The sequence below is a fragment of the Nylanderia fulva genome, unplaced genomic scaffold, assembly GCF_048542155.1.
Source record: "Nylanderia fulva isolate GAGA-0341 unplaced genomic scaffold, ASM4854215v1 Scaffold3, whole genome shotgun sequence".
NCBI lineage: Eukaryota > Metazoa > Arthropoda > Insecta > Hymenoptera > Formicidae > Nylanderia > Nylanderia fulva.
In genome coordinates this window covers 2,697,502-2,712,519 of record NW_028190368.1, presented here as the reverse complement: position 1 = coordinate 2,712,519, position 15,018 = coordinate 2,697,502, and the positions used below count along the sequence as shown (strand labels likewise).

The 15,018-nt window shown below is 36.5% G+C and overlaps 6 protein-coding genes across 8 annotated transcripts in view; 2 read left to right on the top strand and 4 right to left on the bottom strand.

The window, feature by feature from the left end:
* The window catches only part of LOC114928551 (colorectal mutant cancer protein), a 49,653-nt gene extending 38,903 nt beyond the window's left edge, over positions 1 to 10,750 (top strand). For both annotated transcript variants that reach the window (XM_029299806.2, XM_085484250.1), the window contains 11 exons: positions 5,737 to 5,998; positions 6,775 to 6,920; positions 7,102 to 7,332; positions 7,574 to 7,762; positions 7,856 to 8,046; positions 8,111 to 8,377; positions 8,455 to 8,650; positions 8,799 to 8,990; positions 9,062 to 9,249; positions 9,322 to 9,424; positions 10,190 to 10,750. In XM_029299806.2, the coding sequence (XP_029155639.1) occupies positions 5,737 to 5,998; positions 6,775 to 6,920; positions 7,102 to 7,332; positions 7,574 to 7,762; positions 7,856 to 8,046; positions 8,111 to 8,377; positions 8,455 to 8,650; positions 8,799 to 8,990; positions 9,062 to 9,249; positions 9,322 to 9,424; positions 10,190 to 10,300 (2,076 nt within the window). In that variant the 3' untranslated portion in view covers positions 10,301 to 10,750. The remainder of the gene's footprint in view (positions 1 to 5,736; positions 5,999 to 6,774; positions 6,921 to 7,101; positions 7,333 to 7,573; positions 7,763 to 7,855; positions 8,047 to 8,110; positions 8,378 to 8,454; positions 8,651 to 8,798; positions 8,991 to 9,061; positions 9,250 to 9,321; positions 9,425 to 10,189) is intronic.
* LOC146722560 (uncharacterized) lies at positions 1,985 to 4,134 on the bottom strand. Of its 2 annotated transcripts, none has more exons than XM_085484345.1 (2): positions 4,045 to 4,134; positions 1,985 to 2,376 (listed from the first exon to the last, which is right to left on the bottom strand). In XM_085484345.1, the coding sequence occupies exon 2, from the start codon at positions 2,358 to 2,360 to the stop codon at positions 2,148 to 2,150; it is 213 nt and encodes a 70-aa protein (XP_085340471.1). In that variant the 5' UTR covers positions 2,361 to 2,376; positions 4,045 to 4,134; the 3' UTR covers positions 1,985 to 2,147. The 2 variants fall into 2 exon arrangements, with proteins under 2 accessions (XP_085340471.1, XP_085340472.1); XM_085484346.1 differs by lacking the exon at positions 4,045 to 4,134 and adding an exon at positions 3,118 to 3,199.
* Positions 9,469 to 9,691, bottom strand: sloth2 (ubiquinol-cytochrome c reductase complex assembly factor 6 sloth 2). The gene has a single exon (XM_029299835.2). It carries the CDS (start codon positions 9,689 to 9,691, stop codon positions 9,521 to 9,523), a length of 171 nt encoding a protein of 56 aa, XP_029155668.1. The 3' UTR covers positions 9,469 to 9,520.
* Positions 9,741 to 10,024, bottom strand: LOC114928570 (ubiquinol-cytochrome c reductase complex assembly factor 5). Its single transcript, XM_029299824.2, has one exon. The coding sequence runs from the start codon at positions 9,957 to 9,959 to the stop codon at positions 9,741 to 9,743; it is 219 nt and encodes a 72-aa protein (XP_029155657.1). The 5' UTR covers positions 9,960 to 10,024.
* Positions 10,726 to 12,058, bottom strand: BCAS2 (BCAS2 pre-mRNA processing factor). Its single transcript, XM_029299813.2, has 3 exons — positions 11,864 to 12,058; positions 11,334 to 11,599; positions 10,726 to 11,253 (listed from the first exon to the last, which is right to left on the bottom strand). Exons 1-3 carry the CDS (start codon positions 11,936 to 11,938, stop codon positions 10,860 to 10,862), a joined length of 735 nt encoding a protein of 244 aa, XP_029155646.1. The 5' UTR covers positions 11,939 to 12,058; the 3' UTR covers positions 10,726 to 10,859.
* Positions 12,059 to 12,193: 135 nt separating this feature from the next.
* wap (DDB1 and CUL4 associated factor wap) lies at positions 12,194 to 15,018 on the top strand. The gene is made up of 5 exons (XM_029299772.2): positions 12,194 to 12,593; positions 12,768 to 13,052; positions 13,153 to 13,705; positions 13,840 to 14,098; positions 14,170 to 15,018. Exons 2-4 carry the CDS (start codon positions 12,800 to 12,802, stop codon positions 14,072 to 14,074), a joined length of 1,041 nt encoding a protein of 346 aa, XP_029155605.1. The 5' UTR covers positions 12,194 to 12,593; positions 12,768 to 12,799; the 3' UTR covers positions 14,075 to 14,098; positions 14,170 to 15,018.

The following is a 15,018-nucleotide window of genomic DNA, read 5'->3' as shown; positions in this document are numbered from 1 at the left end:
GGAACCGGATTCTTCGTTTCGGAGCAAACGAGTCGTAGATGAATCCTCGGCGTCAAAATGATCGGGCGCGTTGGAATCGCGATGGGAGGAATTTTCGCGCGAAACTAACTTCCATGCCGCGGAATTCCATGCTGCGATCGCGGAAACGATCAGCGACGGCCTGAATCGACGGCAACGAGAGGATCGAACCAAATTACACGATGAGAATCCTCCTCTCCTCCCATTTCCAGCTCTCTGTAATGGATCTTCGCTCAAGCGTGGCTGGCAAAATACGCGCGAACCGTGAAACCCAACAGACGTCTAACTGTCTAACAGTACGTCCACACAATTTGATTCTTGTTAAATGTATCGACGACCGAATCGTAACTGTTTCAAATTCAATCGAGGGTATTTCATTAATGTTTATCGACTAATATTTACACCGAGAAAAATTGATTAACTTGACTAAACCTTTCAATTAAATTATTATTTTGTTAATTGAACATATATTAGTATTCAAATATTCATAGAGAGAATTTTTTCTTAAAATTTACCCTGAAAATCATAATAATATATCGTGAATAAAATATTAATATCTGCCAGAATAAGATATAAAATATGTGAGATAAATTTTACTATGTACATATTAATATTTTTTATTGTAGTAAACATTAATCAGAGAAACTCTTATGAAATCTCCTTTAAATACCATATTGTCCTACGATTACCATAATTTTCATTTAAATTCTAAACGAAAATCCTCTCCATGTACGTTTTAATATATGTTATATTTAATTTGAATATTTTTATATGTTCAATTAACAAAATAATATTTATTTGAAAGGTTTAGTTAAGTCAAATAATTTTTTAGTGTAGCCGATTGACAAATATTAACGCGAATTCATAGCTGTTCAAACAAAATATAGTTACCATGTTTAAATTTTAGCTATAGTAACTAATTTTTTTAAGTATAATTAAGGAAGAAATTCTCCATTAAATGATACTTAAAAATAGTTAAAATTTAGACATGGCAACTAAATTTCAATATTTGTATATTACGTCATTATATCAAGTTTAATCTCTTTTGAGCGCGTGTTTCCAGTTGCAAGATATAAACAGGAAAGATATTTCGCTGCGAGAACGCAATAATCGCATAGCACTTCGGATCAAAAATAACTTTGGAATGGCTCGTATATGATATCGACGAGAAACGTATGGCTCGTTGGATCGCGAAAAACATTTAGCATCTTCCATTTTTCCATCTCTCCGCATATCTATATATGCACAGTAGTATAAAATGCTGTCTTATTTGTACCACCAGCTTCGAGATGTAGGTTAATGGTATATGGTCCACGGATTCTTGTGTGTTTCCATCTTTGCTGTAGCGGCTGGCTCTTGTTCCTTTTTTTTCATCAGCACGGAAAGTTAGCTCCGCAAAGGGATTTTTTTACATTCCGTGCGCATTTTTGCGTTGCAATCAAATCGCGATCGCGCATTTTTCAAGAAATTCTGATCTCCCATTTCACGGAGAAATTTTCAGTATCGACACAAATATTTCATCAAATTAAATATTATCGTTTAGTTTATTAATGAAAAATAAAAAATCCTATTATCGCGTCCGCGATTACGATTCTCGCGCAAAAATGAAATAACGCGCGCGATATGGAAATTACTGTATGTAAACTAATTGCGAGTTTGTGTCCGAGTGAACGGTTCGACGTGTCCGAAGGCGAGTTCGGTAATCGAATCTCCTCGTTCGTGACCTTACTCGCCGATGAAACTGCAAACTGCGAGCATGTGTGTGCGCTCGCGCGCGCGGCCTTGTAATTGAATCCTTGATTGCTTTTTGTTTGAATTACACTCCAGCCGTCGTGTCTCCCCTGTTTGCACTTGGGCCCCGACGCACACAAATGCATACACTGACCTTAACCGAGGACGAGAGGATCCTTTGTGAATGAAACATTAAACATTGCCGGGATTGTCGAAATACATTCTCATATCGCGATTTCCGCAAAACGGCTCTTTCTTCTGGGCAAACCTTTTATTTCATGTACAGTTAGCGTAAACGCGCAATTTTTTTTTTCTCAACGTTGAAATAACATTTTATTACGGGGAACAGCAAATTTTCGCGATATAAACGCAAACGTCAAATCTGGCCTCTCGCACGTCTATGGTTTTTTTTTTCCGCACGTCGGCACCGGATCCGTGCCGCAGGTACCGCTGTTGCAACGGGGTGGTGCCATCTCGCAGGTTCTGTTATCGGGACAGGGTGGTGCGTCTTCGCAAGTTTTTCCTGGTAGACGCATGTAATCGTCGTCATCGTCCGCCAGGATCGCCGTCGAAATTACGACGACGAGCATCAGAGCCAACAGTGACTTCATCCTTAATTTCGGTCACCTGTTGACATCATTTATTGTATTATTATACATGTAGAAAATAGTTTTAATTATATATGTGGAAGGCTCTTGTTTTTCTTTCATATGTTTTTGAATATTTTGTAAATCTCTTGTGAAAATATAGGGAGATTGATTTTTTGAATGGAAGTTTAGCACAATATTTTTACAAGTTAAATGCAAACGAGAACATAATAAAATGTATATATGGTATAACAGCATGTGCAGTATATAAATAAAAAAATCAATAAACATACGGGAGTTTTATAAAATTAAATTGTAGAAACAATAATTAAAATTTTAATTCGCTCGTGTATTGTATAAAACAACAAATGTATTCACAAAAGGCCAACTTATCGAGCAATAGTTAAGATGTATCCAATTAAAATTTATTTTATAAACCTTCTATATAAACAATATATTGAAATTACAAAAAACCTTCCATATAAACAATATATTGAAATTACAAAAAACCTTCCATATATAAACGTTTCAACCGCACGCGGTCTTCCTCAGTACAACAGTGTTACGCAATTTATAATTCCTACAAAAAAAAATCATCCTATTCTTAAAATTTACTAATAGTCCGTCAATTCGAGTCAATGATGTTGGATCTCGTAAGTTATTTCTTCGTTTTTAAGCGAGAAATTTTTAATATCCATAGGCGCTGTGATTGATAAATAAATAACAATTAACGTATATCTACTAATAGATAAAAGGCCTTACATAAATTTATTATGCTTACTTTGTGTCGCTTCTTCTCACAGTTTAACACAATTTTTAAAAAAAAATTTTTAAATTATTATGAATAGATGAAACCAAACTGTCTAACAAGACACCTCACTTTGAACTATATTTAGTCGCAAATTATGTGTGTTTATATACTATCGGAATGATGACATCAACAGTTTAGGCACATCATTCCGATAGTATATAAACACACATAATTTGCGACTAAATATTCCGATATTATATAAACACACATAAAGTTGGCCTTTTGTGAATACATTTGTTGTAGAAACAATTTTTAATAATTAATAATATATTAAATATATAATACAGTGTGTTTTTAAAACTGTCAGAGATTAAGTATTCTAGGAGTCAAAATAAAAATGCTTTTCCTTTGAAGTATAGCCCTCTAAAGTTGGGAGAAAAAATAAAAAAATGTATTATAGCTCTTGGAGACTTTTTTATAGATCGTTGGCAGTTTTGCACATCGTAATAATTAGTAGTGAATACTTTATTTTTATGTGATTTTGATCATTTGATTTGATTTGATTTGAAGAGGGAGATATGAAGGTGCTACTTTTCATTTTTAGACACATGTTTATAGAAACATTTTTTCTTATTTTGACCCCTAGAATAACTACTTAAAATCTCTGACATAGTTCTAGAAACACTCTATATAATTATAAATAGAAAACAAAATTAAATTAAAAATTAAAATCTTCTAGTTATGAATGATGAGCTCTTGATTTGAAAATTAATAAATTTCAATAGATATATAAAATTAAAATTAAATTATAGAAAAAAAATTAAAATAAATACCTGTATTAAAAACCAAATAGAAATACGGAAAAAATTAAATTAAAAATCTTTGAGTTATTGATGATCGGTTTAAAAAAGCGGGACTTCTGATGCTTCTCACATCAAGCAAAAAATTCGATATTACCTGAATCTTCGATGCGCAAAATCGGGGATTAGATGCGTCAAGATCTATGCGTTGCACCGACAATATCTCAGAGACGAATAATCCCATAATCGCGCGTCCGACTGTTCTTATACCGTTTATCCACTTCGTCTTCCTCTCCTCCGAATCGCTCTGCAATCACGCGGTCGACAATTGTTAATGTCTCGTAACATCCGACACGGGTGGCTGCGCGTGAGAAGGCCGCGATATTTTTTTTTTTTTTTTTTTTTTTTTTTAACGCACTTCCCATGTGTTTACGTGTATAAAGAAAGAAAATCATAAGAGGAAGAAGCGAGGAAGAAAAACATATTTTCGCGCGATTCGCGCCGGTGATACGTGTATCATTTGTTCTTTTTCACCTTTAATGATCGAGAGATCTCACTCGATCCGCGGTACTAATCACGTTACATCACTGCATGTAAATTAGTCAGGCTATTAGCGCGCTGATTCACGCGACAAAAGTATTTTGCGCGTTATTTTAATGTATATTTAGACTATTATCCAGCTCCCATTATATATTATAAAGATATTATGATGCTATACTACTTATATAATAAAAATATATACAGTCAACTTAATTCGATCGATTCATGCATTCTGAGAAATTTTATTTATACCAATTTTATTTATTACGAGACATGTAAAATTAGAGCTTGTCACGAGAGAGAGGTTTTTAACTTCCGGCAATAAAATTTTATGTGATTTTTTTATCTAATTTTATATCATTAATGTATAATAGCGAAGAAGATTCATTTTACATCATACATATATAATAATAAAAAATATTTTCAATTGATTTGCCGAAGATCTGCCTAATATTTGTGAGGCCTCTTTTGTATCTAAATTTATATTTATACAGGATGTATCTAAATAGTGCGAAACATTTTAGAAGATGATTCTTTGTCAAAAATTAAAGGGAGTTTCTCATATAAACATGCTCTTATATTCCTTTCTGAAGGGTTACACTTTTGAAATGGAAAATATCCACCAAGTTTCATTTTTTTAATTTGTCTGTTTGAGAAAAAAAATAGAAACTTAATTTTTACCTTCCTCTTTAGAAAAGTGTAATTCTTCAGGGAGAAATATAAAAGTAATCCCCCTTAATTTTCAATAAAGAATTATCTACAATTTTGCACACTTATTTAGATACACTCCGTATATCAGAGTCTTTCGATTTATTACGAACAGTGTTTGCTCATCTTTTTTTATCTTTATATAAACAATAATATATATTATTTAAATCTACATCTTAGATGTGTGTGTGTGGAAAAAGTATTACCTTTAGAATAATATTCAGATAATTTGCTTTAAAGTTATAATACATAAAAATACTTAAGTAATAGAACTTAAGCAGTAAGGGATAAAAACTTATAAATAAAAGTACGAATGTATTTTTATATATCTTTTATAATTTTCTTTTATAACAATTTTAAAAATAATATATTATCTAAAAGTTATCTAGATGAATCGCTATATAATTTTATCGTTTTATCTAGATATATTTAAATTCAAAATTATCTTCATTTTATCTTAGGAATGAAATTCCACACTTTTATCTCATCTTTATTTATATAGATAATTGAAAAATCATCTAAACACAATACTAAAGAATTTTTGTCCAATTAAAGGATATCTCGAAATTGGAAGAATCTTAGGTGGAATTTGATTTCGCAGCTGCACGCGGCCGCGCTCTCCTCCCTGCGGTCCGAGGTGGCCGAATTGAACTCGCGCCTGGTGGCGGCTACTCGCGCGCGAGAGGCGGCCGAGGCCGCCCTGATGCGGGCGGAGATCCAGGCGGGCCGCGCCGACCAGCGAGCGGAGCAACAAGCGGCACGGCACGAGGAGCGGCTCACCGAGCTGCATTCCGTCATCGCCGAGCTCGGCAGGCAGCTGGAGCGGCATCGCGCCACCGTCATCGCCGAGGAGGACGAGTCCGGTAAGAGGGTGGTGTCGTCTATTTATGTCGTCGCGAACGGATATGGTAGACGATTCCGCGTATTTGTTCCTCCGGAAAGAGGGATGAAGAGAGCCTTCGAACGGTCAATTCTCGGGACCATCAATCATCTCTTCTTGGTCTCCAACAATGACGATAGACGGAGAGAATTTTTTCTTAGAATTTGCCCTGAAAATCATGGGACAATATGGTATTGGAAGAATTTTACGAGTTTCTTTAATTAATATATTTATCACAATAAAAAAATATATAGTACATTTTACATGGGGAGAATTTTGTCTTAGAATTTATCCTGAAAATAATGGTAATCGTGGGACAATATGGGATTGGAAGAATTTTATAAGAGTGTCCACGATAAAAAATATTAATATGCACATAGTAAATTTTATAAAATTAATCGAACATATTTTATATATCTTATTGTGTAGATATTAATATTTTTTATTGTAAATATTAATCACAGAGAAACTGTAATAAAATTCTTCCAATATCATATTGTCTTATGATTTTTAGGGTAAATTCTAAGAGAAAGTGTTCTTTTTCTCTCGCGATTCATGGCCCTCTCGTTACGAATAAGAAGAAGAGTCGAGTCTCTCTCTTTCAAGGATTCTTTGATGTATCCCTTCCTATAAATTCAACGTCCGGGTTGCCAGAGTAGACGCGATCTCTCCGAATCGCGATTGCGGAGAAACCTTTGCGCGAAATTTCGGAATGTATCGATCATTATATATCTAAGGATCATATTTTTTAATGTGCAGAAGTCGAGACGAGCAGGGATGCTGAAGGTTCCATCACCAATCCAGTAGAGGAAAGTGAGGGCGGTGGAGACATTCAGGGAGACGGTGATCGAACCTTGGGAGATGCTGATTCCAGTTGCTGCGAGGATGAGAATCGACTGGTCGAGGTAAAAAAGAAATTTGTTCAAATACTTTTCCCCTCTTCGAATTATTCTTGTTGCGTTGCTTATAATATCTCACGATAACATCCTACGAATAATGATATATTTTATATCCTGATGCTAAGACCTAATAAGATGATAATATATATATGGTATATGAATTATATGATTTTATTTTTTAACATAGAATGGCAGAGAACAGCTGGATAGTCCGGCCGCATTGCCGACTCCAGAGCCGACGCAGCAAGAAGCGTCGTGTCAGAGCGACGTCGTCACAACGCTCCAAGAGGAGATCACGGCGTTACGAGCGGAGATTACGAGCTTGCAAGCGCAATTGACTCACTGCAAGAACCAGAATAATCAGACCGGTAATCAGAGGCAGACAACGGGTAGCGATTCACCTCGTCGAGAACTCAGGGTAAATTCGGAGCAATTTTTTTTTGACAACAGATACAGATAAATATATTAATTAGATATGTGAAGAGCTATTTTTCATATATTTTTATCAAAAAAAAAATAAATATTGTATTACCACAGAATTAGTGACAAGGATTAATATATATAATAAGATTAAGAACAGAAAAAAATGGTTGAAGAGGCTCGTTTATCACAACTCCGGTTTCGCTCTTTTATACGCCGTTTTTTCTCTCTTCCTCTAGACAAGAGGTAATACCAGCTCGCCGGAACCTTTGACGGCGCCGTGCTCGCCGCTCTTACCACCACTACAGACACCTCCGACGAAGAATGTAACGAGGGAGGAGCCGCCGGTTCTCAAAATGGCAGAGAGGGTGAGATTGCGAAGGACGGACGAGAGGCACATTACCGGTCCGGACATCACTAATCTTGGAGTATGCGAGATTTTTAACAAAGAATACATCGTTTATATTTATTTTTATTGCCTTTTTTTAAGTTCTAAAATCCGCGTTTACGCGAAATTTCAGGTATGCTCCACCATGGTCGCCGAGCATCTCGTGTCGGATCTCCTGGAGCAGTCAAATCTGCAGGAACTGAACGGCTCCGAGAAGCAGTTCGAGGTTGAGACGGAGCGATTGAACAGTAGACTAGAGCACGCGCGAGCGAACAACGCGGTTCTCGCTCTCACGTTGCACGAGAGCAAGGCGCAATGCGACAGGTATATGTCGTCAGAATGACAGGAGTCAACGTTACATTTGTTGATGGTCTTTTTTGATTATTAGGTTGAGCCTATTGGTCGGCAAGTATGAATCGAACGCGACGGCGTTGCGGCTCGCACTTTCGTACAGCGATCGCGCTATCGAGGCCTACGACGTTCTCGTTGCTCTACTGGAAAGCGAAATCGGACTCTCCACCGAGAGGAGCAGCGTGACGATCGATAACCGAAGGGCGGCCGAGAACGTTGCTTATCATGTCTTAAATAGAATCGAGAACGACTGTACTAATACATTAGGTGCCCCGTGGGAAGATAGCATGGTCTTATCGGACGAGTGCGTATTACTTTACATCGCAAATAGTGTATATGTATGTGTGATGAATACATTTTTTTTCTTTTCTCTGATGACAGATCGGAAGTAATGTGGAACGTGGACGACGAGCAACGACTCAGGAGACACATTAGCAGATTGAAGGGAGAACGTACGATGGTGAGATCGACAGCGGTTGAATTAGAAAGCGTGCACGCGGAACCCCTGAATTCGAAGAACACCATCTCTCTGGCGGAAGCTAGGAAACTTGACTTGGAAACTGCTGTACTCATGCAGGTCCGGCTGAGGAAAATTTTAGAATAAGTTTATAAATCTCTAAACTATATAAAGGATTAAAAATATTTATAAAATTTAGATTAACATTTTTTAAAATTTTGAAACTTTCGAATATCTTATATTTTACAAGAATCTAATAATTATTTAGGAACTGATGGCCATGCGAGAAGACAAGGCCGAACTGCGCGCCAGAGTGTTCCTTCTGGAGAAGGAACGCGCTACCATAGAATTGAAGTTGAACGCACGTGACACGCAGATCGCGGCTCAACACGCCACCATACAGCATCTCCAGGGTCAACTGAGCGACGCGGAAGCTATGCTCGCGATGGCGACGAACAAGGTATCGTGTATCTGAAATGTATTTTTAAAATTTTTCATCTTCTTCCATTGATTAACTGAAAACGCCCTTAGGACCGCGGTTTGAGCGACAATGAGAGCGAGGGAATGGAGTCTGAGCTAATCGAAGCGTTAGGCAGAGAGGCGAGGCTGAAGGAACGTCTACAGGAATTGATCTCGACCTTGGACGAAGTCAACAAGAATTCCGAACTTAGGCATCAGCAATCCGCCGAATTGGTCAACGACTTGAAAAGAGCTAACGGGTAAGTGGAGTTTTTGCTCGCGTTTTCGCACTTGTAATAAATAAATAAAAATGTTTTCTGCCCTCTTTTCAGCGCATTAGTTCAAACTCTGGACAAGTCCAAGAAGAAATATCAATCTAGACTGAAGAAGCTGGAGCAACAGATGCTGGGAATGGTAGAGAGGCATGCTGCGCAGGTATGATTAAATATAGATGAAATATCAGCTTTAATCCCTCCATATTCATAAGAACAATGTGATTTATTATACACTAGAATACAGTCTTCTTCTATGTTATGTCTTCTCTAGCTCCTTCCGTCTCTCTTTTAACCTTCGTTCAACAAGATCCTCGAGATCGTTCAACGGTCTGTAGATTTCATGAACACACTGCGCACCAGCTAGCATCGTAACCAATGCCGTTGTACAGAACATGATGTACCGTGGCCAAGATAATCCACCTGGCATTATATATGTGTCAATGTCCCAGTAGAAGACACTTTGTGTGCAATTCGTTTCAAGCCTCCCGCTGTAGTCTCTCCGCCACTAGCTCTTCTACCCTTCGACGCTTGTACGTTTTGTAGAAATTAACCTCTCCCACATGCCAATTGATCATAGAATATTCCAAGGCCGCTCCGAAGACGAAAAATATTGGCAGAAATCGGTACTCGCGGAATATTCGTTTCCCCGGCCACTTGTCAATTAGTCTGTTCAATCTTCTAATAGAAAATCCCATTAAAAATGTGCAGATACAGAGTTATGCAACTACTCGTGCCAGTCGACTGTCGCCATATTGATATTGAATTATTTCCCCGATGCGCATGCGCGTATGCACACATTCATTCATACATTCATTCATACATGCTAATAATAGGAATTGAAATAGAATTTATAGCTATATAAGGAGATATATTTATTTTTAAATTTTTAGTGCACCGAATGTTAATTTAATCTTCATGCTTGCAGGTGAAAACCTTGAAGCAACGAATAACTTTATTAGAGGAGGAATCGATGGGCTACAAAGGAAGCATAGCACTGCAGTCTCAAAGCTCCGGTGCCAGCGAGACATCATTATGACAGTCGAGTGACTGAATGACGGAAAACCCGGCACGATATACAAGCTTGATGATCCAACAGTTACTCTTAACGTCTCTCTTGTCATCGCGAGAAGATGAGACTTGTTAAACGAAGATTAAACTCACGTATTTTTTTATACCGAATAATCGGCCGAAAGTAAAAATGCTTAGCCATTCGCTTTGTAATTATTACGAGATATATATATATATATATCCCCTAATGAGAATTTAAAAAACTCAGCTAGGCCTACGCAATGTGTGCAATTTGTCGATACACGAACGCAAGTAGCCTATTAATACGGAGCATTCAGCACGAATTATAAATAATTGTTAATTAGTAAAGTGTATCGATTGCAACAGTGATAATCGTGTACATATGTATATTGTAAAACCGTAAATCAAGTGTGATACGTGTAAACAACAATGTAATAAATTGTGCTTTATTATCGAAGTCTTTGTAATGCATTTATAAATATGCGAGTCCATTGTGTTGATGTATATATATATATATATATGCGTTATTTCCTTTTCTTTTTACTAAAAATTATATACAAATTACGCTAAGTCTCTTGATCCTCTTGCTGCTGCATTTGTATCGCCATAACTTCTGTAGCACTTTTTTCCGGCACATCGGGTCCTTCTTCTGCTGGTACATCATTAATTTCCACAGCCTCTTTATTCAACATTATTTTCTGTATTTCCTCCTCCAAATGCACGCAAGCTTGCTCGATCTCGTAATTTTTCGATACCAAACCGACCCACTGCGCTTCCAGTGCTCTCAATTTATCGCCTCCTTGAGTCTGCATCGACTTTCTCTGCCAGTTGACCTCTTGAATCATTTTCCTCAGTACCTGCATTTGTTTCTGAGCCTGACCCACCAACTGAACCAACACTTCCAGATAAGATTTCCATGCTTCACAGCCAAAGCTCATCATTAATTCTAAATTACAAATTCTGAAATTGTACAAATAAATGTAAAAAAAAATAATACCAGAGATTCCACTCTGACAAACCGATAATAAATCCTTGTCTACCTGGTAGCCTGATGCTCTAGCTGTGCGCTACTGTTTTCTACACTTTCGTTCCATGCTGCTAGATCGTTGAGTTTGCCAGATGGAGGTGGTGGTAACTCGTAACGTTTCATACTAAGCACTTCCATCGGTAAACGATTCTGCATCCTCTCAAACTCGTGTTTTAACACTTCTGTCTCAAACGCGGTTATATTCAGAGGTGGCAAATGTTCCAAATAATTCTTTGTCGGTCTGTAACGACGTGTCTCTTCCTCTACCATCGCCAATGCCTGAAAGACGGAGTAAGATTTCAGATTATCTTATAAAAACAAAATACACGAAAATTTTTTACAACATACACATCTTCAGGAATATGACCTCCAACTGTTTATTTTATTCATTTGCGATAAAAAAATATTAAATTAGATTGTCCGAAAAGTCATGACGTATTATAATACAATAATTAACTATATATAAGCAAAAAAACCTTTGAAAAATATAAAAAACAGAAAAAATACGTCATGACTTCCGACAACCTAAAATTTATTATTTACCGCTTCTCGCACGCCAGGTTCATCATATCCCTGGTCGATATATGGCAATGCATCAACAATTACTTCTCCAGCCATAATAAATTACAATAATTTTTTTTGCACGAAAATGCTTTTTACAAATAAACAAGTATCTATAAACACATCTCGGTCCCGGTCAGCTGTCAAGTGACACATCAATGAATATAAAATATATAGAAAGAAAACTCTACGGGAAGAAAAATGTGGCTAAGGAATTTATTCGAAGCGTTTAATTGGTCAATTTGGACAAAAGATTTTTGTCCAGAATAAGAAGCATTAATGTATATCTATAAAATGCAGAGTTCATGAAATACAGAGCGTCTCACAACGTCACGGTGTTTATCAAACGTGTCGTGACATTTATTTGTGAGGATTTCGTACGTTTTTAATGATAAATTCGAGAGAGCTTGGAAAAGATAAATTGAAGATTCACAGAAGAAGGAGTTTGACAAATTTCTTGTCGAGATTTAGCTACGAAAATCTCCAAGAGACGCCATTTTATACTCGAAATACATTAACCGCAATTGTGAAACGTTCGTGAATAATTTTTGTGTGGATTTCCGTGGTTTTTATCTCGGGGATGTGTGAATCTTTCCATTTTTGTAACTTAAATGGTCTTGCTTCTTCCAGTGATATGATTGTTACAGAGATTTAAGCTTCTTACAGTCAGACTAGTCTCAGCAGTTTTCCTGCAACAACACACTTATCAGAGGTTAATTGATAACAAATTTCCTGCTTCTTGAGTTCAATTATTTATTGTTTTATTTTAAATACTTATTACTAATAATGCACATTCATTTTTATTATTTGAACTATGATGCATATAATTCTATTTCTGAAAAAAATTCTTAAAATGTATCGCTGAAATTAAGGTAATTGCTTTTAGTGCAATAAGGACAAGAATATTACAACTTAATCATGGCTATGCACACTGTTCCACCGAAGCGAAAAGAGATCTACAAGTATGAGGCCCCATGGCCATTGTACAGCATGAACTGGTCGGTGAGACCCGACAAAAGATTTCGTTTGGCACTGGGAAGTTTTGTAGAAGAGTACAACAACAAAGTACAGATTGTTTCACTGGACGAAGAGACGTCTGAATTTAGTGCTAAAAGTACATTCGATCATCCTTATCCCACTACAAAAATTATGTGGATACCAGACAGTAAAGGTACTTATATATATATATACTATGTAATATATATTACATATATATTTTTTAATTTGTAATCTTCTGGATCAGTACTAACGACGAAATAAATATTTGTTAGGTCTTTTTCCCGATCTTCTCGCCACGTCTGGCGATTACCTGAGAGTCTGGCGTGCTGCGGAGCCAGAGACTCGTTTAGAATGTGTCCTGAACAACAATAAAAACTCAGATTTCTGTGCGCCACTTACATCCTTTGATTGGAACGAGGTGGATCCAAATCTAATGGGGACTTCTAGCATCGATACTACATGTACCATATGGTGTTTGGAGACAGGACAGGTGTTGGGCAGAGTGAACATGGTTACTGGTCATGTGAAAACCCAACTGATTGCACACGACAAGGAAGTATACGACATCGCGTTTAGTCGCGCCGGAGGTGGTCGCGACATGTTCGCGTCTGTCGGCGCTGATGGATCTGTGCGGATGTTTGATCTGCGACACTTGGAGCACTCGACGATAATCTACGAGGATCCTCAACACACTCCGCTCCTGCGTTTGGCTTGGAACAAGCAGGATCCCAATTATCTCGCTACTGTAGCGATGGACGCGTGCGAAGTTATCATTCTCGATGTTCGTGTGCCGTGCACGCCAGTCGCGAGATTAAGTAATCACAGGTCAATATAAAATGATGTAATATTAACTATCTGTCCATGATTGTTATTTATACAATATTGTATGTAATGCAGAAATATCTGTTGTATTGATTTCAGTAAGAATTTCTTTGACTAATCGTCTGTTTTTGTTACAGAGCCAGTGTTAATGGTATAGCTTGGGCTCCACATTCGTCTTGTCATATTTGTACAGCTGGTGATGATAACCAAGCCTTGATTTGGGATATTCAACAAATGCCAAGAGCGATTGAGGATCCTATACTCGCTTACACCGCCGCAGAAGGTGAAGTTAATCAGATTCAGTGGGGCGCTACGCAGCCTGATTGGATAGCCATTTGTTACAACAAAGCGGCCGAGATTCTTCGAGTTTAAATTAAAGACTGTCTTCACATCGAAGTACGTTTGTTTTTAATTTTAATTCAGATATATCCGAGGTTTTTTTTTTTTTTTTTTTTTTTTTTTTTTAGACATCCTGTCCAGCAGGGAAACTATAAACACCATCGTTTCGTTTCTTTTATTTTAATTGTATATATACGTTTATAGAAATATATACTTGATAATAATAGAAATAATGATTTAAAATTGTTCGGGTCATTAAATCGGTCGGTTTAAACCGGTTTTTTAAATTGTGTGGACATTCATACAATTTTATAGTTTACTGTTATTACAACAGTAACCATAATGTAGTATTAGTTTCCCGAATGTGATCATGTTATTGTGATTACCCACAATTTTTAGTATGTATTGTACAGATTTTTATATAGATGTAAATTTTTGATATATGAAGATGTATATTATATATAATGACGCTCCCCCAATTTTACGAATACACCATGTATTCAATGATTATATCATCATTGATATAGATACCGAATTAGCAAGTTAATTTATCAGTAGCCCATCATATAATAATATTCATTAGCAATTCAAAATGTATTACGCAGAGATTACCGAATTATTATATTAAATTGAGGTTGACGCACACTTACATAAAAAGGTATATTAAGAATTAATAAGAATAAAATTTTTACAAAAACAACATGCATGTATTACAATAATAATAATAATATGAAATATCTTGCGATTTACAAATGTTAAACGAGCAAAATGCAATTATTTACAATAATGAGCTCTGTGTATGTACGAGTCCACAATTCGGTCAATTATATAAAATGAATGCGTCAATTCTTCCGCATTCATTTTGATTTAGACTGACATTGCTGCGCGCGCGCGTGTATGTGTGTGTGTGTGTGTAGACATGATTTTTTTTAGTACGCAATTTCTCTTGCTAATTCAATAAATATTATTAACTCTGA

Bases quoted from the DNA above. Each gene is read 5' to 3' on its own strand.
- sloth2 (XM_029299835.2), bottom strand. From the start codon at position 9,691: ATGCCAGGTGGATTATCTTGGCCACGGTACATCATGTTCTGTACAACG.
- BCAS2 (XM_029299813.2), bottom strand. From the start codon at position 11,938: ATGGCTGGAGAAGTAATTGTTGATGCATTGCCATATATCGACCAGGGA. The intron at 11,600-11,863 runs GTAAATAATAAA...TCCGTCTTTCAG, and splicing joins AACCTGGCGTGCGAGAAGCG to GCATTGGCGATGGTAGAGGA. The intron at 11,254-11,333 runs GTAGACAAGGAT...GTACAATTTCAG, and splicing joins CTAGAGCATCAGGCTACCAG to AATTTGTAATTTAGAATTAA.
- LOC146722560 (XM_085484345.1), bottom strand. From the start codon at position 2,360: ATGAAGTCACTGTTGGCTCTGATGCTCGTCGTCGTAATTTCGACGGCG.
- wap (XM_029299772.2), top strand. From the start codon at position 12,800: ATGGCTATGCACACTGTTCCACCGAAGCGAAAAGAGATCTACAAGTAT. The intron at 13,053-13,152 runs GTACTTATATAT...AATATTTGTTAG, and splicing joins GTGGATACCAGACAGTAAAG to GTCTTTTTCCCGATCTTCTC. The intron at 13,706-13,839 runs GTCAATATAAAA...TTTTTGTTACAG, and splicing joins GCGAGATTAAGTAATCACAG to AGCCAGTGTTAATGGTATAG.
- LOC114928570 (XM_029299824.2), bottom strand. From the start codon at position 9,959: ATGGGATTTTCTATTAGAAGATTGAACAGACTAATTGACAAGTGGCCG.